General features: G+C 51.8%; 9 protein-coding genes across 9 annotated transcripts; 5 read left to right on the top strand and 4 right to left on the bottom strand.

The window, feature by feature from the left end:
* Positions 1-69: 69 nt before the first annotated feature.
* On the top strand, positions 70-1374 carry N7458_010268 (acyltransferase family protein; the record flags this gene model as incomplete). The annotated part of the gene is made up of 1 exon (XM_056913650.1): positions 70-1374. One exon carries the CDS (start codon positions 70-72, stop codon positions 1372-1374), a length of 1305 nt encoding a protein of 434 aa, XP_056762499.1.
* An 858-nt stretch (positions 1375-2232) lies between these two features.
* Positions 2233-3728, top strand: N7458_010267 (uncharacterized protein; the record flags this gene model as incomplete). Its single annotated transcript, XM_056913649.1, has 2 exons — positions 2233-2532; positions 2598-3728. The coding sequence occupies 2 exons, from the start codon at positions 2233-2235 to the stop codon at positions 3726-3728; spliced, it is 1431 nt and encodes a 476-aa protein (XP_056762498.1).
* A 1364-nt stretch (positions 3729-5092) lies between these two features.
* Positions 5093-5413, bottom strand: N7458_010266 (uncharacterized protein; the record flags this gene model as incomplete). Its single annotated transcript, XM_056913648.1, has 1 exon — positions 5093-5413. One exon carries the CDS (start codon positions 5411-5413, stop codon positions 5093-5095), a length of 321 nt encoding a protein of 106 aa, XP_056762497.1.
* A 1651-nt stretch (positions 5414-7064) lies between these two features.
* Positions 7065-8479, top strand: utr2 (putative cell wall glucanase (Utr2); the record flags this gene model as incomplete). Its single annotated transcript, XM_056913647.1, has 2 exons — positions 7065-7185; positions 7278-8479. 2 exons carry the CDS (start codon positions 7065-7067, stop codon positions 8477-8479), a joined length of 1323 nt encoding a protein of 440 aa, XP_056762496.1.
* Positions 8480-10106: 1627 nt separating this feature from the next.
* On the top strand, positions 10107-10397 carry N7458_010264 (uncharacterized protein; the record flags this gene model as incomplete). Its single annotated transcript, XM_056913646.1, has 1 exon — positions 10107-10397. One exon carries the CDS (start codon positions 10107-10109, stop codon positions 10395-10397), a length of 291 nt encoding a protein of 96 aa, XP_056762495.1.
* A 574-nt stretch (positions 10398-10971) lies between these two features.
* On the bottom strand, positions 10972-12860 carry N7458_010263 (alkaline phosphatase; the record flags this gene model as incomplete). Its single annotated transcript, XM_056913645.1, has 2 exons — positions 10972-11276; positions 11339-12860. 2 exons carry the CDS (start codon positions 12858-12860, stop codon positions 10972-10974), a joined length of 1827 nt encoding a protein of 608 aa, XP_056762494.1.
* A 293-nt stretch (positions 12861-13153) lies between these two features.
* On the bottom strand, positions 13154-14076 carry N7458_010262 (Mth938-like domain-containing protein; the record flags this gene model as incomplete). The annotated part of the gene is made up of 2 exons (XM_056913644.1): positions 13154-13353; positions 13557-14076. 2 exons carry the CDS (start codon positions 14074-14076, stop codon positions 13154-13156), a joined length of 720 nt encoding a protein of 239 aa, XP_056762493.1.
* An 884-nt stretch (positions 14077-14960) lies between these two features.
* On the bottom strand, positions 14961-17891 carry hmt1 (putative vacuolar ABC heavy metal transporter (Hmt1); the record flags this gene model as incomplete). Its single annotated transcript, XM_056913643.1, has 3 exons — positions 14961-16215; positions 16287-17434; positions 17544-17891. 3 exons carry the CDS (start codon positions 17889-17891, stop codon positions 14961-14963), a joined length of 2751 nt encoding a protein of 916 aa, XP_056762492.1.
* Positions 17892-21057: 3166 nt separating this feature from the next.
* N7458_010260 (WD repeat protein) lies at positions 21058-25269 on the top strand (the record flags this gene model as incomplete). The annotated part of the gene is made up of 2 exons (XM_056913642.1): positions 21058-21239; positions 21453-25269. The coding sequence occupies 2 exons, from the start codon at positions 21058-21060 to the stop codon at positions 25267-25269; spliced, it is 3999 nt and encodes a 1332-aa protein (XP_056762491.1).
* Positions 25270-25411: the final 142 nt, after the last annotated feature.

Here is a 25411-nt window from a genome sequence, read left to right as displayed (position 1 = left end):
ACATTCGATCCCGCTATCCATCAAACAATCGATTGGGATGTCCCTTTTTCATCCTTCATCCCAAGGGCCATGGATCGCACCACCTGGCTCGATGGCCTTCGAGGCATCGCTGCGGCGATCGTCGCGACGGATCACTATTTTATGGGCGGCGTCTTGGACAATGCCTTTCTCTCGTTCTGGGCTGATCCACCTGAAGAAAATCGGAGGCTTATTCAACTGCCTCCGATTCGCCTCCTTTTCGCCGCACATGCTATGGTCCCGTTGTTCCTCGTGATCTCGGGCTATGCGATCTCGATTAACCTTCTTCGACTTCGAAATAGCAACGACAGTGATTTCGTGCGGCGTCTGTCTTCTGCAGTGAGCAGACGCATTTTCCGCATCTATTTGCCAGTTTTTGTAATCGCTGTCATCTCGCAATTTCTTTACTTTTGTAACATTTATCAATGGAACTTTGGGGATGAGGTTGTCTGGGGCAGGAAGCCGTGGACTGCACCATGGTTACACATTACCTATGTCTTTCGCTATATGCTCGACATCACGAACATCATCAATTTCCAGGGCAATCCTGGCTTGAATGGCCAACTTTGGACGATGCCTATGGAATTCCGGGGCTCCTGTATCGTCTACATCACGGTCTTGGGACTGGCATTCTGGCGGCCACAGCTCCGACGCATAGCGCTAGGATGTCTAATGAGTTACTGGTTCTACTTTGGTCTCTGGGATGTCTTTGGCTTCTTGGCTGGTCTGTACCTGGCTGAGATGCGACTTATCTCAGGAGCACATGCAACAGACCAAGAATCCAAATTGCCCTATCACTCTCTGAGTGGATGGCCGTCAAACTTGAAGTCCATCAACTTCTCCGCGATCTGGAGTTATACCTGTTTTATTTTCGGGATTTACCTACTATGTCTAAGCGACGACGGTGAATTACCACCCGGTTACCTATTCCTCAAACTGGTCGAATCATCGCGCTGGGAGAATGACTGGGCAGTGCTTAGCAAGTGTTGGAAGACAGCAGGCTCCGTGCTTGTGGTGTATGCCATAAGTCAATTACCCCATCTACAACGGCCTTTAAGCTCAAAGCCGATGCAATATTTGGGCAAAATCTCCTTCTCGCTCTACCTCGTGCACCAATCTGTTTATCACCTTGTGCGTGACCCTGTGAGAAACCTTTTGTGGTACATTGCCACTAGGGAGCCATATCCTGGCACAGAGAATGCCAGTAAATTCACCATACCTTTTGCATTTACGTGGTTGGTTGGATATCTGATCATGTCCGCGATCAATTTGAATGCGGCACACTTGTATACGAGGTATGTCGATGAGCGCTGTGTGGAGATGGCAAAAAGGATGGACAGGTGGCTTACCCGGTAATGAAAATTCATGTACATGTATAATATAATATGGCGTTCTTCTTGATTTCCAAATCAATGTTCCTCCTGAATGATTTGTATTTTTGGACTACAGCTTTTTCGAGACGGATGTACTCGGCGAAGTATTTGCCTTGGATTTCCAATACCCTTTTAAATATTCCATGGCAAAACTGGAGGCTTTAGGCTCTGAATGGCTTTGATAGTCCTATTTATGTTAAATTGACTCTTAAATTCTCTGTATCGCTAATATGTGTCCCTTGTGTTGAGGTTGGTTCACATGTATACTCCCAAATATCACGTGATATATCCCCCAATAGGACGAGTCTCCGCCAATCGTCGCACGATCTTCGATGTGTAATCGCTAGCGTCGCCCCCAAGATCCCTTCATCCCCTTTCAGCACTACTTTCCTCACGTATTCTCTCCCAGAATATGCAGAATACTCTTCTGCTCGACATATCGGTCTTTTCTTTTCCAATTCCGGGACTCATTTCATCCCACTGATCTCGTCATACGGCTTCATGGCCGCAACGGCGACCTTGAAGCCCCGCTAGCATAGGATCTGCCAAAATGCCGGGTCGCTCATCAGCCAATCTCAAGGGCATTACAACTGGGCTTTTACGATCCAAGTCGGGATGCACAACATGCAAGTGAGTTCAAGTCATTCATCTACTACAGCGGTGGTACTAATTTTGTGCTAGAATCCGAAGAGTCAAATGCGGAGAGGAAAAGCCTCACTGTGTCCGATGCACCAGTACAGGCCGCAAATGCGAGTACGATGGTAGAAAGTCCAGTAAATTTTCTACTGTGTCCTCGACGCAGCCAATGATCACCAATGCACTCTCGCTATCGCCAAACACGATGTGGCGAGAACGGCGCGCATTTGCCTATTACTTTCAGAACGCCGCATCAGCAGTTGGAGGTGGGCTGGATGTTGACTTCTGGCGCACCATTGTCCCGCAAGTATGCCGGAGTGAACCAGCCGTATGGGATGCGATCATCTCCGTCAGTGCTCTATTTGAGAGTCCCGAGCCGATTTCAAATCCAGACCGGACTCAAAATCACCGAGACGCGCTAGGCTGGTACTCGCGCTCGGTCTCTGCTGTTCGTCAGCAAATTGAACGCGGCAGTGTGGATACCTTTGTTGGACTGATTAGCTGTGTGCTTTTCATCTGCATTGAAGCCCTTCAAGGTGGCGTGGACGAAGCTATACAACTTTATTGCAGGGTGTACATTTGATTCTCGCTTTACGTGCCCAGATAGCCAGCGGGCTGGTGACAGCGGCCAAAGCAGCCTTGCTGGAAGACACAATTGTCCCTATCTTTATTCGCCTGGGTCTGATTGGATTCACCTTTTCTCGGCCACAGATCGGTCTTCTCTTGCGAGGCCTCAAACGGAAACCGACACAAAAATTCGTTTCCCTAAGGTCTGCTCGGGCGGACATCACCCGGTTAGGCGCGGAGATTCAATTCTTTCAACATGCCTGTGGCGAACATCTCCTGAGCCCTGGTGACCCTCGTATACCCCAGGATCTGTTGGATCTACAAGCCGATCTGTCAGTTCAGTTGAGAGACTGGCATACTGCCTTCATAAACCTGGTGGAATCAATACGTGGCACCGATGCTATGACATCAGATGATGTTGGCACTATCGCGCTTTTCTCTGCCATTTACGAAGCGCTCTTTATCATGCTAGAGGTTTCCGCATCTTCATCAGAAGTCATCACCGACGCGTTTCTACCGAAGTTCCAGACAATCGTGGAGCAGTCTCGTATCGCCCTTGATGCGTCAATGCGGCCAGATGGTACACAGCCACCATTCACATTTGACATTAACCCGGCTGTTGCACTATGGTTCACCTGTCTAAGATGTCGAGATCCTACAATCCGACGCGAGGCACTGGCCCTCATGCTCCGATCCCCGCGAGTACAGGGTTTTTACAGCTGTATGTCTGCCGTCACCTTCGGAGAAAGGATCATGCTGCTGGAAGAAATGAATGGGGAGGTGATGAGCACCAATCCAGAAACGGCGCATTTCTCGACTACGGAATCACTTATTGGCTATCAATACAGTCCGGTCTCTAGCAGTAGCCCAGTCTCGAGCGTATCTCCCGAGTCTACAGAGTTTGGTGCTAATACCCCATTAACTCATTCGATCCCGGAAGAAGCGCGCATTGGACATTTTGATGTTTTCCAACCAGAGAGGGGGCTTCCACCTGACATCACTGAAGAAGTCATGGCGAAATGGAACCTCCGTCCTGATCGGACTTTTTTGGGATTCTGGCGAAACGAGCGAGATGAAAGCACGGATACGTGGCGGATGGTTCGTGAATACATTCCCATGGATCTTAAATATTGATCCTAGCTTCTTGCCCCCCGCTGTGTCTTGAAATGTCTGTTTTCTATCATCATCAGGATGATGCTGCATAGAGAAAACAGCCATTTGTGTACACGTGCACGATAAACTGGTGATTCATGTTTATACCATGGAATTGATCTAAACTCTGTCACCTGGTGCTTGACTACCTCAACCTCCAGAGTATTTTCATGACTATTCCCCACTAGAGCAAGGTCCGAGCCCAAGATCCGAAAGGTCCATGTAGAAGAGGTCTGCATAGGACAGATGGTCTGTACAGTGTCACGTAATTAGCCGGACCGAGCCAACCCCAGCCTCCGCCCAATCTTTGTCGCGCATTCGCGAAATGAAGAACCCCACCCGGAGCCTCGTTCACGGGGCTCGGGGCTTAAGATAAGGGGGGAAATTTGCATGGCTGCTGCTAGTAAGCGTAGCACGAGCCTCAGATCGCTAGTTACTGTTCATATTTACATGTGTATGTACAACCATACCAAAGCATCCCCTGGACAACCCACCAAGTAGAAAAATGAATTCCTTAGTGAAGAGCAAGTAGCCCATTCTTCCACACCCGTCTGTACAGTAGAATGTAGAAACGTGATCCCAAAAAAAAGCAACCTTCGTCCCTTAAACTCGCCTCGCGTAAAGTAATCTCCCAACTGACTCGCCAACACGCGTGGTGGCGGGCTTATTTCGTGGTCAACTGGGGCAGCACTAGTCTGTAAGCGGGAATCGGGCACAGCCCAACGGAGTAAACGGACAAAGGACGGGGAAGCTTCAAGCCATGGGATACATCATGCTTCGGCGCTACCGTGAACGATACAGAGGTACAGACTGTACGTGATACGGCGTCGAGAGTATGCACGTGTGGGACGCCACGCTGGGGGCCTTCATCTGAAAAATAAATCATCGGCGAGGCACGTTGAGAATACCAGATGAAGGCATTGAGTAGGGTATGGATTCCGTGGTGGGGTCACATTTTGGTATTGCACCACGAATATGACTTGATTCAATCTTATCGTATCAACTGAAGACTTGGGAGTATTTGGGGCTCGTCCCCTTGCCTCTGACGTTGCGATGGCGGGGTGACACATTCCTGGACTTAAGAATAAACAAGCCATCCCTAGAAGAGTAAATAGACAATCTTTACTAGATATCCTTGCATTCCTTCTGGAAACATAGCGGTGGTTGCTGGCCAACAGTACGGTTGTTTACCATATCATTAAATCTGGATACTGCCCTCGTGGAGTACACTCCAGTGCTACTGTCGAAGAAAAATGGTTAAACTTCAGGATGTTTTAAACCCCCTGACTGCGTGCTCAGGCGATCAACAAGAAAGTTGCTCCACGGTAGCTCATTCGCTCGCTACGTTAGCTCCGTAGCTCCCTTAGCTTCAAAGTGGATGCCTCTCCCCAGCCGAGCGCCGACTGGCCCAGAGCACGACGTACTGACAGGACAAGGTTCCAGTTGGACTGGATCGACGGATGCTCGTTCCTGAGCGACACTGCTCTTTCCTGGGCTGGGAAGACAGGAAAGGGAGCAACGTTGATGTGCATGTAATCTTTGCAGAACAGGACAATGATGTACACCGTTTGACTTTTTCGAGCATATGTATCCCCCTGTCCATCCATGCCAGGTACGTAACCTACGTATGCTTCTGGGCGTGTTGCTTGGCAGGCACCACTGGGCATCTTGGAAGATTCTTGGGAGATTCTTGGTGCTGAGCAATTTGTTGACTTGGTTACCAGTTACCATTACTGTACTGTACCTGGCCTGTTTGGGGGCCACTTTTAACCGCTTTCAAGCTGGGCAAATCGGGGTTGTGAGATTGGCGCCGAGGCTCACTATTGGACTATTGGGCTTGGGGATGTCCCTGGGAGGGTGATGAGTTTTTCCAGCACACTACTCCTGCAGGCTGGTCGGGGTTAGCCGGTTGTGCGCTCCTGAGCCAGAGGGGGTTAGCTAACTAATTTTACTAGTTAGACGGAGGGTGGTGGCGAGGTTGTACACGAGAATACGGGTCACAAGAGGACGAGTAAGACGAGTATAGAGACGGAGTATAGATGTACACTGGCACAATACGCGCTTGAAGTGACAGATTATATTAAATTGGAATTTAGAAGACAGACGTTGACGTGGGGAACACAGATGAGATCTACGTTCCTTTTCCTTAATGCCCCCATGTCCCACTTGAAGGAGCAATTTGTATATAATCATATAACTGTGTATGGAGTATACTTTGTATACTTGGTAATATACGTTGTAATCAGATTACCCTCCTTATCAAGAGACAAACGCCTGGGGCAGAAAAATGTCTCAGATGGCCCAACGGCTAACTGGCTGGGAGTCCGCTCAATCAATCGCATCCAGTGAAATGAACTCATCCAAACCTTCTAATCTCTGGCAAATGAGGCCCCATGACGAGGCCTGTCTCATTTGTAGTGCACTATATTGGCGTCCAGCCGATAACGTGTCCGGAGCATGTCCTCACTACTGTAATCGCGGGTTGGACCAGTCCGTTTCTGCATATATTGAGTCCCAGATTATGATTTTCAAATAGTCATGTCCTAAGATGACGACAACAACAACATGGAGTTACTCCTGGAGTCGGGATGTTCTTTTGGAGAACCCCCTTGGTATGGAAAAAAAACGAGCACAGACAGAGAGCGACTCCGCCTTTTTTTGTTTTTTTTTTTTTGGGTGGGTGGGGCCAGGGACGACTCCACGAGGCTCCACTTTGATGGAGAACAGCCCCAAGAGACCCCTACCGATCGCTGGATGACGGTATTATTGTGTTGCTGTATCATTCCATACCGAACCCTGTTATTCCGGTCATCTATTCAGCCGATCAGAAGTGTGATCCCTGCCGAGTCTCCACCCAAAAGGGTTAGCACTGGCGTGGTTCCTTGGTTGTTTACCTCTAGTCGTTTATTATGACGCCGCATTACACTCTGGGAGGTGACCGAGAGACCCTGGGAAAGACAAGTTACCCTGATTCTGGTGATTATTCGATGGGCAATTGAGTTGAATCGTTCTGTCAATTGACTGGTGAACCCGTAAGACCCGTGAAATACTCCATACATCCCCCCCTCCACCTCCTCCTTCTCCTCTCCTCTTCTTCTCTCCCTAACTCTCTCTCTAAAGCAGTGAATCTGGTTTCCCCTTCACCTTCACTTGCTGCCTTTCGTTCTATCCTACTTTTCTAATCTTCCCACAATTCGCTCGTTTGTCTGTGGTCTTCTCTCCATCCCCCTTTTATATTTTTTTGTATATTCTGGTTTCGCACATACCCACCGCTCCCTCTCTCTCTCTGCCCCTCCCAAGTACATAATCTGACACACAATGGTCCGTTTCGCGACTCCGCTCCTGGCCCTTTCGGCCCTCTCGGCCACCGCACTTGCGGCTACCACCACGACTTGCAGCACCAGCAGCCAGTGCCCGGAGGACAAACCTTGCTGCTCTCGTGAGTCTTCCCCCTGCCTCTCTTTCCGTCATTGAGTCGCAATCTTGCATGCGACCGAGTCAATGGCTAATCCTTCTGACGTCGCACAACAGAGTATGGCGAGTGTGGTACCGGCGCATACTGTCTCGGTGGTTGCGACATTCAATCCTCCTTCTCGATCGATTCTTGCGCCCCCATGCCCGTCTGTGAGAGCAAGAGCTACACCTGGGACAACCTCGACAACTCCATCTTGAACACCAAGTACCTGGGCAATGCCAGCGCCGCCGACTGGACCTACAGCGGCTTCCCCAAGACGGAGGATGGCAACCTGCTCATGACCATGCCCAAGAACTCGGTCGGTACACTCTTCGCCAACAACCACTACATCTGGTACGGCAAGATCAGCGGCAAGATCAAGTCCTCCCGCGGCAAGGGTGTTGTGACTGCTTTCATCCTGCTCTCCGACGTCAAGGATGAGATCGATTACGAGTGGGTTGGTGCCGACTTGACCGCCGTGCAGACCAACTACTACTGGCAGGGTGTTCTCGACTGGCACAACAGCGCCAACGCTTCCGTCAGTGACCAGGACACCTTTGACAACTGGCACACCTACGAGATCGACTGGCAGCCCGACCAAACTCAGTGGATCATCGACGGTCAGGTCATGCGTACCCTGAAGAAGTCCGACACCTGGAACTCCACTGCCAACCGCTTCCAGTACCCTCAGACCCCCGCTCGCCTGCAGATGTCGCTCTGGCCCGCCGGCCAGCCCAGCAACGCCCAGGGTACCATCGACTGGGCTGGTGGTGAGATTGACTGGGACAGCCAGGATATCAAGGAGAAGGGCTACTACTACGCGACCATCGGCCAGGTTGATGTGACTTGCTACTCTCCCCCCTCGGGCACTCAGCAAACCGGCAACAACTCTTACATCTACACCTCCGATGCGGCCTTGGTCAACAACATCGCCATCACCAACAACTCCACTGTCCTCGGCTCCCTCGGTGCGACTGGTCTGGACATGACCCTTGGTGCCAACAGCAGCAGCAGCAGTGCCACCTCCACTGGCAGCGACAGCGTGCCCACCAACAACGGTGGTGCTGGTGGCATGGCTAGCAACAGCACTACCAGCACTGGCTCTGGCTCTGGCACCTCGAGCGGTACTAGCAGTGCCTCTACTGCCAGTGGCACTGGTTTCAGCCAAGGCACCGACACCACCACCAAGGGTAATGGTGCCCCTGCTCAGGGTGAGCGTGTCCTGCGTGGCTCGCTCTTCGCAGTCCTCGTGGCTGTGGTTGTTCTGGTGACGCTGTAAATGTAACCTTTCATATGGGAAATTGTTTTTGTGTGTATTTGTGTGTCTGAAATACTTGCCATACACTCCAGAATAACTTGACCTTTTTTTTTTATTTTTCCCTTTCTACTGCTCATTCATGAGTAAATCCTATGCTTTTTAGGATATCTGATCCTGTTGTTCGCTTCTCGACTGTCTCTGACTGACCCCTTGATCCCCACAATGAAGAAAACACATCTTTGTATCTTTTGTACTGGTTTCCCTGTTACGTGCTCTGTTCTGTTTTCTACATCCTCACGGATCTCTTGATTTATTGATTCCCTTTTTAACGCCGTCCACATGTCTGAATCACCCTGCTTCTGTACCTGCTTCTACTCTCCTGCTCGGCGTTTCCCTTTACATCATAATGGTTGATCACGCTGTTCGTCTTTCACCTTTTCATTGCCATCGGCTTTGTTGATGTCTTTCTCTCTGTATGCCACCGTTTGCCACTGCAACATGTCTTTGCCTGCACATGTTTGGAAAATACCTAGCTTTGCTCTAGGTACAGGTTTGATGGGAGCCTGTGTGATAATGGGTGGTCTATAGGCTCTCTTAATCTATCCCTCTAGTCTTTTCTCTCTTTTTAACTTGAAGAGTATACAGTAGTATCCTTGTAGCCATAGTCAGATCCACATCTATATCTGGCCCTCTATTTCCAATACCATATCTCTTGGCAAGACGTCCACACAAGCTCACAAGCTCTCGTATTCATGCAGGGTTTTCCGTTGATCCAATTCGGTTGGTGGATTCTGCATCGGACGGCCCGTGACGGGTAGACAAAACCCCCTGTCGGACCCCCAAGTTACCTGCCATGTCTCCACTACTCCTGTCTCACTATTTCTCCGGGGGGGGGGGGGGGGGGGGTTTAATCTTTCCACGTGGAAAATGGGCCTGGCTTAGAGGGGGAGGGGCTTTAGAATGTGGTGAATACTGGGAGGTGGAGGTTGTGTGGGGAATAGTGGAGGGCGTGTTCTAGATCGAGCCGCCACTGCCGTGGTATGCGTAGATTTGTCTAAGGTTATCTGATATTGTTTTTTCTATGAGGCAACAATCTCTTTCCATGTAGTTCCGGAAATATGAGAATGAAATATAAATATCCTTTTGTGTCCCTGGGCATGTACATTGGTACACTGATAAAGGGGATGTCGTGAAGGGTACATGAATCCAGTGGCTTTTTGTATACCATCAAAACCCGGGGTAGATATGACCATACACGATAAGAAAAATGGGTCCCTTTTCTCCCAGATTCGCCCAAGAGCTATGGATATCGATAACCACGGGGTTCTCTCGCTATTCGCTGGCCGGAAAAGTGAATTGCAAGAGCAGCGCGTCTCATTCTGATGTCTCACCTTCTTCACCTTCCATCACCGCGTCTCCCACCACCATCATCACAGCAGAAGGCGGCGACGACTCTTCGTTTTCATTCATACAAAACAAGGTAAGACGAGACTTATCTCACCCCCTCTCTCTACGTCTGCCCTCTATCTATTCATCCACACATCTACAATCCACCACCCACCAACCCCATTCAACACACCACCATCATGGCAACCCCTGGGCTAACCAGATCACTCACATCACCAAACAGACCCTCCACCCCCTCACCATGTGCCAGTACATCGGCATCTTCTACGAAGAATGCAACCACGTCCGGTTCAAGCTCCATAACTTCTGCCTCGACCTCTTTCACGAACTACAACGCATCAACAACCCGGAGGAGCGTGAGACCCACGCTCTCCCATTTGACCCCGACACCCCGGGTTGTGAGCCGTATGCCCTGTTCGACGAGAACGGGCTCCCAGAGACGAGAGACGCGCCTGGGACCGGCAATGTGTTGTGGTGGGTGATTAATCTTTCGGAGGTGTGCCCAGGCTGTGAGGTTGTCCGGGTGGGCTGAGGAGGGCCATGACCAGGGGATGGAGATGGGATGGGGATGCAGATTGTGGAGGAGGAGTGTGGAGAAAGGAGGACTGGGATCGGGGTTCTGGGAGTTTGGGCGTTTGGCGGCTGGTTTTCTGGGAGGCTGCAATGTTTGAGTATGCTATATTCCTTTTATGATGCTTTGGATTCTTAGAATAGAGTGGTCGCTCAACAAGTTTTTTGTTTCTTTTGACACGTTCAAGTCCTCTGGTATACTTTGGTCGCTGAGAATATTTTGGTTGGTTAGGACATGCTGGTTATAAGGTACACTTTAGTCGTCGAGCACGCTTCGGTTGTCCTGCCGGCTTAGGTCTCTTGCCAGGGGTTCAGAAATATGATTGATTGTTGGTGTATAGACTATCTGTTTGATGTACAGAATGCCACAACCATAAGGATTCCAACGGATATGAAATGAATATATAAAGTAATTGAGAGATAGCACCAGTCAGCCATAACGCCAGAATGATACAAGATGAAGAAGAACATGAAAGATAATAACCCCGGAGGCAAGTCAAGAAGACTTGCATGATATGCAACATAGATCAATTGACTTAGTGGACTGCCCCACAGCCACAATCATCAAGGGATCGCTTCTTGAAATCGCCATGGTACGTGTCAAGGCCCTCGGTCCGGACGGTCGAGCCGACCGGATCACCCATCCAGTTATACTTTTCCTGGGTGGTGGACTCCTCGCCAGATGCAGTCCAGTAGGCGGCGGACTTGAGGCGCTTGGTGACGGCATCGACGTCCAGGTCCAGATAGTTGGCCAGGAAGGCGCCCACGTCGGTGTTCTCGTTGTTACCGACCAATGGCCAAGCATCCTTGCTGGATGATGCGTAGATGTTGACATCGGCAGCTGCATGACAGTGTTAGTATGATTTGACAGTATAAACTAGGGTTGCCAAGGATTGAACATACCAGAGTGTCCGTGAGTGGACCAGCCAATCTGCGCACGGCGGCTAATCATGTCCGCAAAGAGGTACTGACGAGAGACGCCTTCCTCAGGGTGGAGCAAAGCATTGACCTCCTCGTCAGTAGCATCACTGATCCCAAGGTCTTTCTCCAGCAAGGTCTTGCGAATATACGCCTTCTTCTTCGAGTCATCATCGTGCTTGCCAGCCTCCAAGAGATGATTGCTCAGCTTGGCAGCGACATACTCGCTGGAGTGTTCAGCATTTGCCAAGATACGGGGCAACCACAGATACTCGGGATATGAGGTGTGGAGCTGGCGAGCAGCAGCAAGACCACCAGTTTCATGGTCGGATGTGCTAACGAGCACGCCGGGCGTGTCATCTTTCTCGAGGAACTCAAGTACTGCTGCAAATGCCTTGTCGAACGCAATGACTTCGTGAACCTGCGCGGCAGGGTCATTGCCATGGCCAGCATGGTCAATGCGGGAACCCTCAATCATAAGGAAGAAGCCCTGCTCGCTGTCCCGAGTGGCCTCGCTAAGCGTAGTCAAAGCAGTGCGAGCCATCTCTTCCAAAGAAGGATAAACGTCATTCTGCGAGCGGCGATCGATTTCAAAAGGAATGTCCTTCTCGGCAAAGAGACCCATCAGAGGGAGTTTAGCCTTGGCACCACCGTTGAGTGCATCAAAAGCAGTCCGGTCCTGCAAGTAATGGAATCCATTCTGAGACGCGAGTTCGACAATATCTCGGTCATCGGCACGGCAGCTACCCTCTGTCGAGTTGGGCAGGAAATGGCATCGTCCACCACCCAGAATTAGGTCAACCACCCGGCCCAGCGGGTGTTCACCAGCTTCCTGCTCCGCAATGCTATCCTCGTACTGACGCAGATTGGCATGCGAAGCAAAGCAGGCCGGAGTCGCGTCTGTGATGCGAGTCGTGACAACCAGGCCAGTGTGATATCCCGCCAGCTTAGCGGCCTCGAGCACAGTGCCGCAAGGGGAGTGGTCTGGGAGCACGGAAATGGCTCCATTGTAACTCTTATTGGCGCAGGTGAACGCCGTCGCACCAGCCGCCGAGTCCGTCACCAGGCTGTTGCTAGACCGTGTTCGGGACTGACCAATGTAGTGCTTATCCAAGACCAAGATATCATCAATCGGTAGACTCTCTGTCAACTGTCGGAAGCTTCTCGTCATCGATAAACTGGTAGGTCCCATGCCATCAGACACCATGAAGATCAGGTTTCGCTTGCCTGTCGGCTTGCCGCCAGGACCCCAGACTTCGTGGGAAGGAGCACGTCGATTCTTAGCAGCCTCATGTTGGTATACCACCGCGAGCACGATCACCAAGATGGTTGCGATAGCCGCCCAAGCAAATGTCCCAACTTGTCCCCAAAAGCCCAATCCTCGGCGTGGTTCGTTACGGCGAGTCGTTCGCTCGCCGGTCAGGAGGGCATCTTCTTCTTCGGCGTTTCGGATGGAGGAGAGTTCAGAGGAGGGGCGCGGAGCTAGGAGGGACTCGTTTCCTGTCATGGCTAGTGTTTGATGTGAATGTAATCAAGTTGAGCTCAGATACCCTAACTGAGCTTCCCCGAAGCTGAAGTGGTTGGTGGAGTCGGAACCGGACGAGGGGACGGGGCTGGGCTGAGGTACGATAAGATAGGGCGTTCACATGACCCAAACCTTGGGAGATGTCCAAAAACAGTAATCGTACATTAGAGTAAGGTAAATGGTAATGTTAGAGAAAATGATAATGTACACTCAGAGAAGCCTTGATTTCCATTCGCATCATCTGAATTCCCACCTAGTAGCACTGCCATTTGAACTCAAGACCGTCCCTTCCACCCGATGGGAATTAGCGCTGCCGCAATCTCGGAGACTCCGCGCTCTGTCGCCAGTAGGTTAAACTGTGCCGCTGCATTCCGAGTATCCTGAATGTCAACACGGATGCCTAGCGAGTTGATATGACGCTTCGTCTCTGGTGAAAGAGGATACATGCCGCCACCCAGACCGAGAATGAGCATATCTAGCCGAGACAACCATCAGCAATGAACCGAACCCAATTTTGCCTCCCAAAACAAGTAGTTCTAGCACAAATGACCAGATGACCAATGACCCCCCCCCCTCTCCAGTCCACAAGGGCTCATGACCACTGCACGGAAAAGGGAAAAAAAAAAAGACAGGAGAAACAAGCAAAAAGCGGGAGAGAATGAGAAACAAATTACGTACCGGGTCGGGGCCACACCACGCTCAGCAATCCCCAGGCCTCCTCGTCCAGTTCAAATTGGCCCTTGGCGTTAATCATAGACGCCTTGGCCGCGCGGTCATTCTCAGCGCCCTCGAAGGCTTTCCACGGCCGCCAGGAGAACGCTTCTCCACCGACGAGCAGCAGGGCATCGCCACCGGTTATTTTTACACCGGAGTTCAGGTGGAACCCGGAGTCCAGGCAGGCGTCGATGGCTGTGCTAGGTACCGGGGTGTTCCCGAGCACATCCAGGGCGCCAAAGTCCGTCTGGGTATCTTCCTTTGATTCTGGGCCACGGTCATGGCTGGTAGGCTTGTGCGTGTGGGAGCGAGGGATCATGCGCGCGGGGCGAATTGGAGAGCTGTAACTTCGCTGCGTTGATGGGATGTTGAGGGCTGTAAGGGCGTGAGGGAAGCGGGTGGCGTTGCGCAGAGTGCGGGGAGCCGATGCTCTCAGGAGAGAGGAGCGCATGGCGCGGAGAAGTTGGGGCGATGGTGAATGCATTGTAGGCGAAGAGGATGTCTCTGATCCAATTGTGGTGAGTTGGCGCGATCGAGTGGGCGATGAAAGAAGGATTCGGAGAGGTGTTGATAGTCGATAAGCTTGCCGTGGTCTTGGCACATCTGCATCATCGTACTCCCCGACAGTACGATTACCTCAAGACCACAACTTAGATCAGACGGAATTTGGGCCCATACCGAGAAGTGGAAGTGCTCAATTTTATTGATCCAGTTGCAAATATTCTACTGAGAGGTTTACTCCAGCCGTTTTCAGCAAGTCTACACACCAATCTAAGCGACCTCCTCTACCATACACACACAGTTCAATTGAAACAAAAGTCCTTTTATATTGACTATAATCCGTCTCGGCGGCCCTAGTGATTAATCTAGTGTTTTATTTCCAGGAAACCCAACCGCGTCCAAGTGCACCTTGGGTTCAATATGAAACAAGGACAAGGCAAAATGACTTCACTCGTGCGCATCGTAAAGGCCCGAACTCCGGTAAACGCAATGGAAAGAATTCGATAAAAGAAAAGAATGCTGAAAAAAGTGAAAGAAAGAAAGAAAGAAAGAAAGAAAAAAGCAGACCCTGCACCAGTAAGGATTCAAAAGGAAAGCAGAAAAAAGGGACCCGAAAGAGATAAAAGAGAGGGGAGACAACAGAAAAACAAAAGAACGCAAAAGGTAAAAAACCCACAATCTCATGCCGTCCCTGCCTGTTCTCCGGTCACATTACTCCCCCCACCTGCTTTTGGCGTCGGTGTTGAAGAAGAAAAAAGGTATGAGATGACTTATGCACACGTCGAGAGATGAAAATCGGGAAAAGAATAGTGCTTGCTGGCGAGAATTAAAGGTGCCTGTACAGGGCGTCCAAGTCTGAAAACGGGTTTAGTGAGTGGGACGACGAGTGCCTTTGCGGTCCTCGTCGGATTGGCTGGAGCTGTCATCGCTATGAGTGGCGTTGCGAATACGCTCGGCGCGGTCTTGCAAAACTTGAGCTTCGGCTGCGGCCTTTTGGGCTCGGATCTGTTTGCGCCACATGCTAGCATAGCGGCCCTTCATAGCCAGTAGTTCCTCGTGGGTGCCGCTCTCGGCCACCTGACCGTCTGCCAGGACTAGGATACGGTCAGCAGTAGTGATGGTGCTGAGGCGATGGGCGATCACGAGCATAGTACGGCCGTGTGAGAGGGTCGAAAGAGCCCGCTGAATGTGCTCTTCGGTGTCAGTATCCAGAGCGGCGGTAGCCTCGTCCAGAAGTATGATTCGAGGGTTCTTCAGGATCGTACGAGCGATTGCGACACGCTGTTTCTCACCGCCACTCAGCCGTAAGCCACGCTCGCCAACCTTCGTGCTGTACCCGTCAGGGAAGGCCAGAATCTTGTCATGGATACTTGCAGCCCGGCAAGCCTCATAGACGTCTTCATCGCTTGCTGCCTGGTTGGCGTACTTCAAGTTGTACATTAGAGTCTCATTGAAGAGTACGGTATCTTGAGGCACCACACCAATGTGCCTTCGCAGAGAGTCAATTGTAATGTCTTGAACGTCGTGACCATCAACGGTAAGGCGTCCCTTCTCGGTATTGTAGAACCGGAAGAGAAGTCGGAAGACTGTCGATTTGCCACCGCCAGATTCACCAACCAAGGCAGTTGTGGTGCCTGGTTCGCAGCGGAATGTGAGGCCGTTCAAGGCTGGCTTCCGTTTGTCATACGAGAACTCCACGTCCTGGAACTTGATGTCGCCGTTACACATCGCTAGGGGAGTGGCATAGGGGCTGTCGACCACCGTAGGCTGCTCCCGGAACAATTCCAGCATACGCTCGGCATTTATCAGTGCGGACTGAATAGAACGATAGAAAGTACCGAAGAAGTTCAACGGGCCCTGAAGCTGGGCCATGTAAGTCAACAAAGTAACAAACTGACCGACCTCGCGCTGGCCGGTGGAAACTTGGTATGCGGCGATGAAACAGGTGAGCAGCAGGCCGAGCATAAATACTGTATTCTGACAGGTGTTGAGAAGCGTCAAAGAGAAGAGAACATGGTACTCGGCCTTTTGGAACTCGCCCACGGCATCGCGGTAGCGTTGGAACTCGTACTGTTCGGCGTTGAAATACTTGACTGTCTCATACGAGACCATTGAGTCGTTCCTGGGGAATTCTTTGGTTAATCATGGTGTTCCCAGCACATAGCAAAAAATCATTTTCTTCAATCCACTTACTTCACGGCATCTTCTTGGCGCGATGCATTGACCATCTGCCTTCTGATCTCCGCCCTCCACTGAGCCATACGAATAGTAACGTAGAGATAGCCGAAGGTCGAGATACCCACAACGAGCGCATAGTATGCATCGAATGCAACAAGGAAGTATCCAAATGCAATAACCAGATCAATCAACATCGGTACCACCTGGAACGTCACCTGCTCTAAGAATGTGTTGATAGAGCTACCCTTGCTCAGAGCAGACAGCACTTCACCAGTCTTCTTTCCGAGGTGGAAATCCAAGCTGAGACCGTGCACATGCTCAAAGGCAGCATTAGAAAGCTCCATGTAAGAATACTGACTGACTGGAATCCACAAGCTAGAGCGCATGGAACTCAGCAGGCCCTGACCACCTTGCAGCCACCGGAGGATCACATACAGCAGAATCTCGATCCAAGGGACGCGAAATTCCTTCCCTTCCTCGTTGGCCAAGATAGTGATGATGTCTCCCACCTTGCTGGGTACCATTACATTCACGACTCGCTGGAGAACGAGCAAAATGAAGCAAAGGACCACAATAATCTGCAAGCGACGGGACTTGGATGGCCACAGATATGGGAAAAAGAGCGAGTAGCCGCTCAGGTACTCCCACCAGCTCGTAGAAGGCATGGTCGTGGGGCGAACCCAGGGATCTGGCTGCGGCTTGGCACTTTCAGCACCCGCAGCACCATTCGTAGCGCCATAGGCATGGCCATTGGCATTTCCATTCCCGTTCTCTGCAGCTGCAGGATCCAGAAGTCCAGTGGATTCGCTGACATTGCCGTTTGTACCGTGCCCGTGCTTCTTCTCCTGGCTCTTCCAGGTGATTGACTTGGTCGCATACAAGACGACAAGAGCCAGCAGAATCATTGCGCGGAGGCTGTTCGAGGCCACCTCAAAGTATTCCCAAGGAGTGATGGTTTTTCGGAGCTTGCCGCCTTCGGGATCGCCCACGACCGGCTCATGGTGAGGCGAGGTGTAAAGAGAGAGGGAGGTGCTAAGAATAACGAGTTCGAGAGGAATGGCGGCGAGCCAACACACGAATTGAGCGGCTGTCGGAGACGGGCTAGTGTCGAGTAGAGTCATCAACAAGACGGCGTAGAAGAAGAATGAACCGACGATATAGATCTACACGAGGCCCCACTGGTTAGCTTGTTTCCTTTTCTTTTTACTTGGGGCTTTGGCAACAGGCATCGCTTGACAGGTCGAACTTCACGGTTTGCCTAGGAATACGTACAACTGCAGACTGACCTCGCCACCAATGCTCGGATCGGGCCATCATGACATGGAGAATGTAGAGTGTTGCATCCATCAGGTACGTGAGGAGCACGCCCACCGAAAACCAATTGAAGAAGCGTTTGACGGTGGGAGAGAACTCCTTGGCCTTCCGAGCGGGAGCTGTACTGCGGCATCGATTCGGGAGTGGTCGTCCACCCGGACCCATGCGAACAGATTCATTGTTGCTGGCCCTGCTGGCGGTGACCATTGTGTTGACTACAAAGGCCACCGCAAAGAGGGACAGCAGGAAGATCGGGTAGCATGTGCGCAGGTACTCCAGCAGCTCGAGAGCTGCGTGGGGATCCATGATGAACCAAGTCCTCCCACGAATATCCGACCAAGAGGGAGAAAATCAATCAAATTTCCATGACACGGCGGTGTGTCCCCGACGATCCGAAAAAGAAGCAGGGAAGAAAGCGAGAGCGAGAGGTTGGCAGCGGCTGAGCGAGGAGAGAAGGAGGAGGAGGAGGAGAGAGAGATCGGCCGAGAACTGGAGGAAGTGCGGAAACGACAGTCGACGGGTGTGGCCAAGGATCGACGTTGAGGAATGAATCGCGCAGCCGGACGCGGGGGGCAATAATACAATGCGAGCTGCCCGTCCACGAGGATCGGAGTTTTCGGATATAATGGATTCTAAGGGATGATAGAGAGATCTAAACTTTGGACAAATCAACACCCCGCAGGATAAATTGCTTTTTTGTTCTCTCTTTTCAGAGGGGGGGGAGGGGGGGGTGGGTTTTTGATGCTCCGATCGAGAGGCGATCGGGAGGAGGCAAAAAACACGCAGCGGAGAAGGTTTTTGGGAAAATCCACAGCCCCAACTGACCTGCCCGTGGCAAATCATGCGCCCTAATAAAGTCATAACGAGGATAGGGCATGACCTACGAACCAGATTCGGGTACCCCGACGAATTTCAGCTGCCTCTGGAGCTGGCAATGGGAAGAATCAGACTGGACGAGGCAAAATGCTGGCCAGCATGAAATGTTGGAATGACGGTGTGGTCGTCAGTAGTAGTGTGGATGCACGCGCTGCAGCTAAGATGGGGATCCACTGCGCTCGGAGGAGTTGGCTGGGAACCGTAACGGATCCTCAAGGAGACTAGTCGATTTAGTGCCGGTGGGAATAGACCAGAACTGCTCTCATCCTGGGTCAGCGAGAGAGAGTGGAATTGGGTCAAATGGTGATGGGCGCTGGGCGATGGGCCTGGGAGCTATTTCAATATTCGTGATAGCTTGCTAGCAATCTTAATCATCTCTTAGTCTGCCGAGATAATCGTGAGGTTTGCCTTGGCTTGGATCGAGGCACAAACCGGCGATGCAGAGCAGAAGTCCCCGATAAACAGTGGTTCGTGCCCGACCAGGGTGCGCAGGTGAGAAAGGGGCCAAAGCAAAGGGGGGGAGGGGGGTTCAGGCCTAGGACGAGGGTTTAGAATTTCAATGCATTTGACCTTTGGCCTTTCCAGCTTCCAGTTATATAGACATACAGACATGGAGAGGCGACAGAAGACAGATACTCCGTTGCTATAAAGACATATGTACTTGGTTAGGCTGGTCCCACTTGCGTGGTGATGATACTAGGTTCAGCCAAGCCCAACCTCGATTAGACTGACAGATCGAAAACACAAAAAGTACCTGTGGTTCAGAAGCTAATCATGACAGGTATGAGATGTGGCCGTCAAGTTTTGTGGTTTGACACAAGAGGAGTGGAGACGCGAGTCTCGTCATATATATATAGAAACTCCGACCCAACAGACGAATAAGAACATGTACGGAGTACTACGGATGGAGTGATGTTATATCACTCTATTAATATCATTACAATTCTGTTTATTCTATCATTCTTCACAAGGTGATAGGGTATGTATCACATATTGTATGTCAATCATCTTCTATCTTGTACTATAACTAGTTCCGTCAAATCAATCATTGTCATTGTCATCGTCATCCGCCCCATTCGAGTCCCAAAGAGACTGACAACCTATTTACAATCACAATTACAATTACAATAACGGTAGTGTCAGACTACGATAATTTACCTCATATCTCATAACTAGAACAACACCTGTAGACATATCATATATGTATATCGGAAATACATGACCATCGAGAGTGTCTCCGACCGATTGGGGTCCTTTTCATTTCAACTTCCAAGGCAGCTCCTCGGCGATCAGATGGTGTTCCATGGGTGCGCGGACCCTCGCAATCAACGATCTAGATTGCCATCGATTCTCTTTAGACTGCCCGAGAACGCTAAGACGTCCGGGATCATGATGTGCGACCCTTTCCCCCCCCCCTTCTTTTTTAGCGACCATCCTGGAGCCGCGACGAGATTACTTGATTAGCTGCGCCCGACCCCCAAGCTGCTCTGTTAGCTTTGACGCTTGTGAACCTCAGGGGGCGCATCCGCACAATCGCTTGGGCCGAGCTTGGAGTCGAGACCTTTTTCCAGTCTTCCAAGTCCTGGTTCCCCCCGGCGCCGTTCCAGGCTCGCGACTTGTAGATCAGTTTTGAGTTCTTTATTCGGCAATCAGCCTGTGGGCAGAGTCGTAATCATTCGATTGGACTCCCGCCTTTCCGGGCAGAGGTGAGACATGGCCTCTTTTTTGGTTTCCTCTGGTGGAGGGTGGGCCAATTCTTCTTCAATTTTTATGCCTCACTATATGACCCTTCGCTGCGTTGCTTGCCCTTCCATCCTCCAGCCTCCAGCCTTTCAGCGACCGGTGAGGATGGGATGAATCCCATTCGGAGAGCCAGGAAGTCAATCTGCAGTGGACGGTGCGATTGTGAAATCTGAGCTCTCATGGTGTGTTGGCGTCTAGACCGCTCTTGACATGTGGACAAGTCGGGTTCTTTCAAGATGTGGACGATGGAGGAGACCTGTCCTCAGGACAAAGTACATAGTTCGGGGGTGGGGGGTCGCTCGAGGTCGACCGAAGGCGCAATGGGGGAGGAATTCCCAGTAGGCTACCGAGTATCTACTTGTTAGGTCTTGCATACTTCCGAGCCCTATAAGGTTGTCTGATCGATATGCACCAGCTTACACCTGCCAACATAGTAATTTCAGGTCGGGTCGAGAAGACGAGACAACGGACAGGACTCACTTACCAGTCGATACTATAGCCAACCTATTCTTTAGGTAACCGATTACCATCTGGACCACTATCACCATGTCTATAATTTCCTATACTTGATCTGTTCAGTCTCCTACTTGAGATTCCCATATGACTTACTCTGCATACCAACTCCTGTACTTTCAAACTTTGTATAGAAGCTGCAACCCCAGTGGATGCCTCAGGAACCAAACCCTCCACATGGGAAGCTTCACCGCTTGCGCAACCCAACCTTACTCCGGACCAACAGCACCTCACAAGCAACCCACAGCGACACGCGCAACTCTCCACCCCCCCCCCCACCACCACCACCACCATCACCATTCGGTCAACTGGTCGTGTGCTCGCAATGGAGTGAGAAACCATGTCGGACCTCTCTGGGTCACGCTCTCCCATCCCTCCTCCCCCGCCGCCACCCACCAAGTACTCTCATCGGGCTGCCAACGCGTTCGCCCGTTTCGCCCAGCCCTTCTTCTCCGGGTCGAGACCCCCCAGTCCGCAAAATAGCCGGGTCGATGGCCCCCGGCCGATCAGGTCCAAATCACTGTACGTACTGCATATTCTCTCACACCGCTTCGCTTTGAAATAGTCAAAAAGGCATCAGAGGTGGAAAAATTGAAGGAAGCCAGACCCTTTGGAATATCCCACTACCTTTCTCCCCTCCACTTGAACTCCTCCTACCCCCCTTGCCCATTCCCCCAGATCGGTCGATAATTCCAGATCGGGCCCAAATGACACACCTTCCTCTAACATCACCAGGCCTGGTGAACCGCAGACCGTCACCCACCGGACCGGTATTCCTATCAACGCTCTAGATATCTCGCCGCAGAGAACACACGCGGTCATCGGAGGCAAAGAGATCCTCAAAACCATCCGGGTTTCACCAGATCATTCCTCGGAGGAATTCAATATTCGCAATGCAGTCATCAGTTACGCGTCCACTCATCATGAGTCCGGCGCAGCGATGCCGCACAAGGACCAGTTGAACGTGAGGGATGTCAAGTGGTCACATGGCAATTATGACCGGATAATCGCGACTGCGGTCGCCAATGGCCGGATTGTCGTCTACGACCTGCAGCGGCCCGGCCTCCAATTATGTCGCTTCCAGGGCCACAACCGCCAGGTTCACAGACTTGCCTTCAACCCTCATCTCGCATCATGGCTGTTGTCCGGCAGTCAAGATGGCTCGATTCGAATGTGGGATCTACGGTCTGCTTCTGCGAATCGGAGTCTTTCCACGTGCGGCAGCAAGCATGTATACCAGAGCAACAGCGATGCGATCCGGGATGTCCGGTGGTCTCCCACCGACGGGGTCGTGTTTGCGACCGCCTCGGACAGCGGCGCCATTCAGATGTGGGATTCGCGCAAGACGAATGCCCCCCTGTTGCGTCTTGCGGCTCATGAGCGGCCTTGTTTCGCAGTCGACTGGCACCCTGACGGGAAACACATTGTGAGTGGAGGCACGGACCGGCTGGTCAAGGTCTGGGATTTCTCGCCTTCTGCAGAACGACGACAGAAACCTGCGTTCCAGTTCCGGACTCCCCAGGCCATCACCAATGTTCGGTGGCGGCCGCCGTTATGGGTGGGTGACTCCCCCAGTTCGGGCCAGTGGCAGTCATCCCAGGTTGTGACCACCTATGACAAGGAAGATCCTCGGATTCACCTCTGGGACCTTCGGCGGCCGCATGTCCCCTTCCGCGAGTTTGATCGGTACGATGTGCCGGCGACCGATCTGCTTTGGCATTCGAAGGATCTGCTCTGGACGGTCGGGGAAGCTGGGGCGTTCACGCAGACCGATGTCCGCTATGCTCCAGCTGTGAGTAACCGCCGGCCGATGTGCTCCGTCGCTTGGAGCCCTAATGGAGAATTTGTAGCATTCGCTCAGCCTCGACCTAGGCGACGCGCATTGGGCCCGAATGCACCAGAGTTCCTTCGTGTTGACGAGGACCGGAGTAGTACTGGCGAAAAATCACTTAGCCAGAGTCCAGCCGATGATATCCTCGATGAAGTGGTCCTAGCCTCATCGTTCCGGCCGCGACAGACCAAGTCGTCCACCATTAGGCCATCAAAATCTTTAGGCAGCTCCCCACCTGGTGCAATTGATATCATTCCCGTTTTACCCCTGGATGAGGCTCTTGCCAAGAGCGCTCTCCCTGCCCCAAGTCAGCTGGGGGCAATCGGGACCATCCCTGGTGCCACCAATGATGCATCCGTGTTTCGGTTCTTGGCAAGCCATTACTCACCTCTGATGAATGAACATGCTCAACCCCAAAGCCATGCCGAAGTTCTGAATTCCTTGATCGACTCGCTCGATCAGAATGCTGAATGTGCAGATAATTTGGCATTGACAAAGTTGGCACAGACTTGGCGGATCGTCAAGTTCGCTATCCTTCAAGAGCTCCAACGAAGGTCAAGGGAGAATCTATCTGGAAAGGATGGGGTGAAAGGCAAAACCTCCAAGGATGGCCTGTTGACAGACAAATTGCGCGCAGCGGATGATAGCCGCCCGGGCAAGATGAAGAGCCGGTTGTTCAAGGGAGTCATGGAGACCGAGGGTCAAAGAGGTCTGATCCATGAAGCCGAGAGCACGTCGAATATGACCACGCCACTTGCGCAGCCATTGCCTGATTCCCCTCAGGAGTCCTGGGGAAGTAGCACAGACTCGCAGATCCCCTCCGTTAACGAGAATGCGATTGATCTTGATCCCCTTCCACCCTCAGTTCTGAGCTCGCAAAATGGCTGGAGTATGTCATCAGATACCGATGTTCGTTCCATTCACCATCCCTTGCGCCTGACCTACGAGCAATCACTATCGAGCAATGAAACCGGTCTGTCTCCGGCTGCTCTACCCCAGCGTTTGCGGGATCCATTGCAGCCTGATTTGGACGATGAGCAGAGGTCAGCACCACGGGCGATTGCGGGCCGATCTGACTGGCGCACTCAGAGTCACCCAGACTTCCCTGCAGGGGCTTCTGAGGATGATTACGACCAGAAACTGGAAGAAAAGAGGGCTGCTATTAGTAACTACAAACAGTACCCAAAGAAAGTCTTGACGTTGGAGTCTACAATGGAGCCCAATCGTCCCCCAATTGACCGATACAATCGGCGCGACTCGACCGAAAGCTTTCCCATGTTCTCTGCATCCACCGACAGTTCTCATCCTTCCAAGTCAGTCGCCGCTTCTTACTCGTCGAATGGGCGGCTTTCAGATGTTCGGATATCGGATGGTGGCCAGGCTGGTTCATATCCCGCGGGTCGACCTGCCGCAGTTGTGCGGCGTGAATCTAATTTAGAACCCTCGCCAGAGGAACCAGAGGATGACTTGGATATTGAAGAGTCGATTCTTGAATCTGAGCAAGAAGTCCATCTCGAGCGACCCTCCACCCCACCTCCATTGTTAACCGAATCAACCCCGCTTGAGCAGCCAGGCTCCGAAAATGGGGCGAACGCCTCGTCTTCGGCCAACGGTGTTCCCCATCTCTCATCTTACCCAGGGATAACAGGTATCTATGAAGACCTATCTCAAGTCAAGATCCCTCTTATTCCAGATGCAACGGATCTCACACCATGGAGCATTGAGGCTCTCATGAAAGAGGCAGTTCGGTACTACCACAGCACAAGCAGCTCTGTCGACATTCAAACAGCGGCACACCTGTTACAGAAACTCCATATTCTCTTTCAGGAATGCGAGGATATTCTCCCATATGAGGAGTGTGAATTAGTTTTCAAAACATACAACGAACATCTCATTAGACACTCGATGGACCTGGAAGCCGCAGAGCTCCGTCTATCTTGCGTTCCGACCTATCCCGGCGTCTACGATTACGCCCAAGCAGACACCTTCATCAACGTCTTTTGCTACACATGCCAACGACCCTTTGAAAATCCTCGCCGGGATAACACCCGCTGTCACCGCTGCAACACTCCTCAAGCACCCTGCTCAATATGCATGAGCCTCGACCCACCTCCAGAATGGGTCGCTGCATATCGCGACGCATCCTCCTCCTCTGGCCACACAAGCCCGGACCTGGACGCCGAAACTGAATCCCGGCTCTCAGACCAAACCGCTGCAACCGAGCCCGTTCCAACATCCGAGCTCGATACCTTCACAGCACCCAGACCAAAAGGTTCCTCGCTATGGGCCTGGTGCCAAGGCTGCGGCCACGGCGGCCATGTAGCCTGCATCTCAAGGTGGCTGGGCGATCTGTCCATGAGCGAAGGTGGCTGTGCTACACCCGGCTGTTCGCACGACTGTGGCCCAGGTCCGCGCCGCGAACTCAACCGACAGATGCTCATGGCCGAGAGCAAGCGTCGCGACTCGGCCAGTCGCTCCGCGGGAGTGGGCGTCGTGAAGCACGATCCCTGGACCAAGGGCGAGAGCAAAGCCGTTCAGAAGGTGCGTGGGATGCTTGGTGCTGCAGGTGTCGCGGCTGCGACTGGCGGTGGCGGGGCTAGCGCTGGACAGGGAGGTCAGGCATCTGGTGCAGTGTCGCCGAAGAAGGTGCGGCTTGTTACTCCTGTTGAGCAGGGTAGGCGAAAGGGTGCAAGTGGTCGATCTGGTACTGCGCCGGGGTAGATTAAAACCTTGTTCTTATCGAGTAGCGGTTCTGTAGAACGTCTTGCTTGCTCAGCCATGTACAATTCTTTCTATATTCTTATTGAGCGGCTCCTGATGTCATTTACATGTATGTGTTTCTTAGGGGATGTTTTTTGATACC

The sequence above is a fragment of the Penicillium daleae genome (assembly GCF_028827525.1).
Source record: "Penicillium daleae strain IBT 16125 chromosome Unknown utg000008l_segment0_segment0, whole genome shotgun sequence".
Lineage (NCBI taxonomy): Eukaryota > Fungi > Ascomycota > Eurotiomycetes > Eurotiales > Aspergillaceae > Penicillium > Penicillium daleae.
This window is presented reverse-complemented; position numbering and strand designations above follow the sequence as displayed.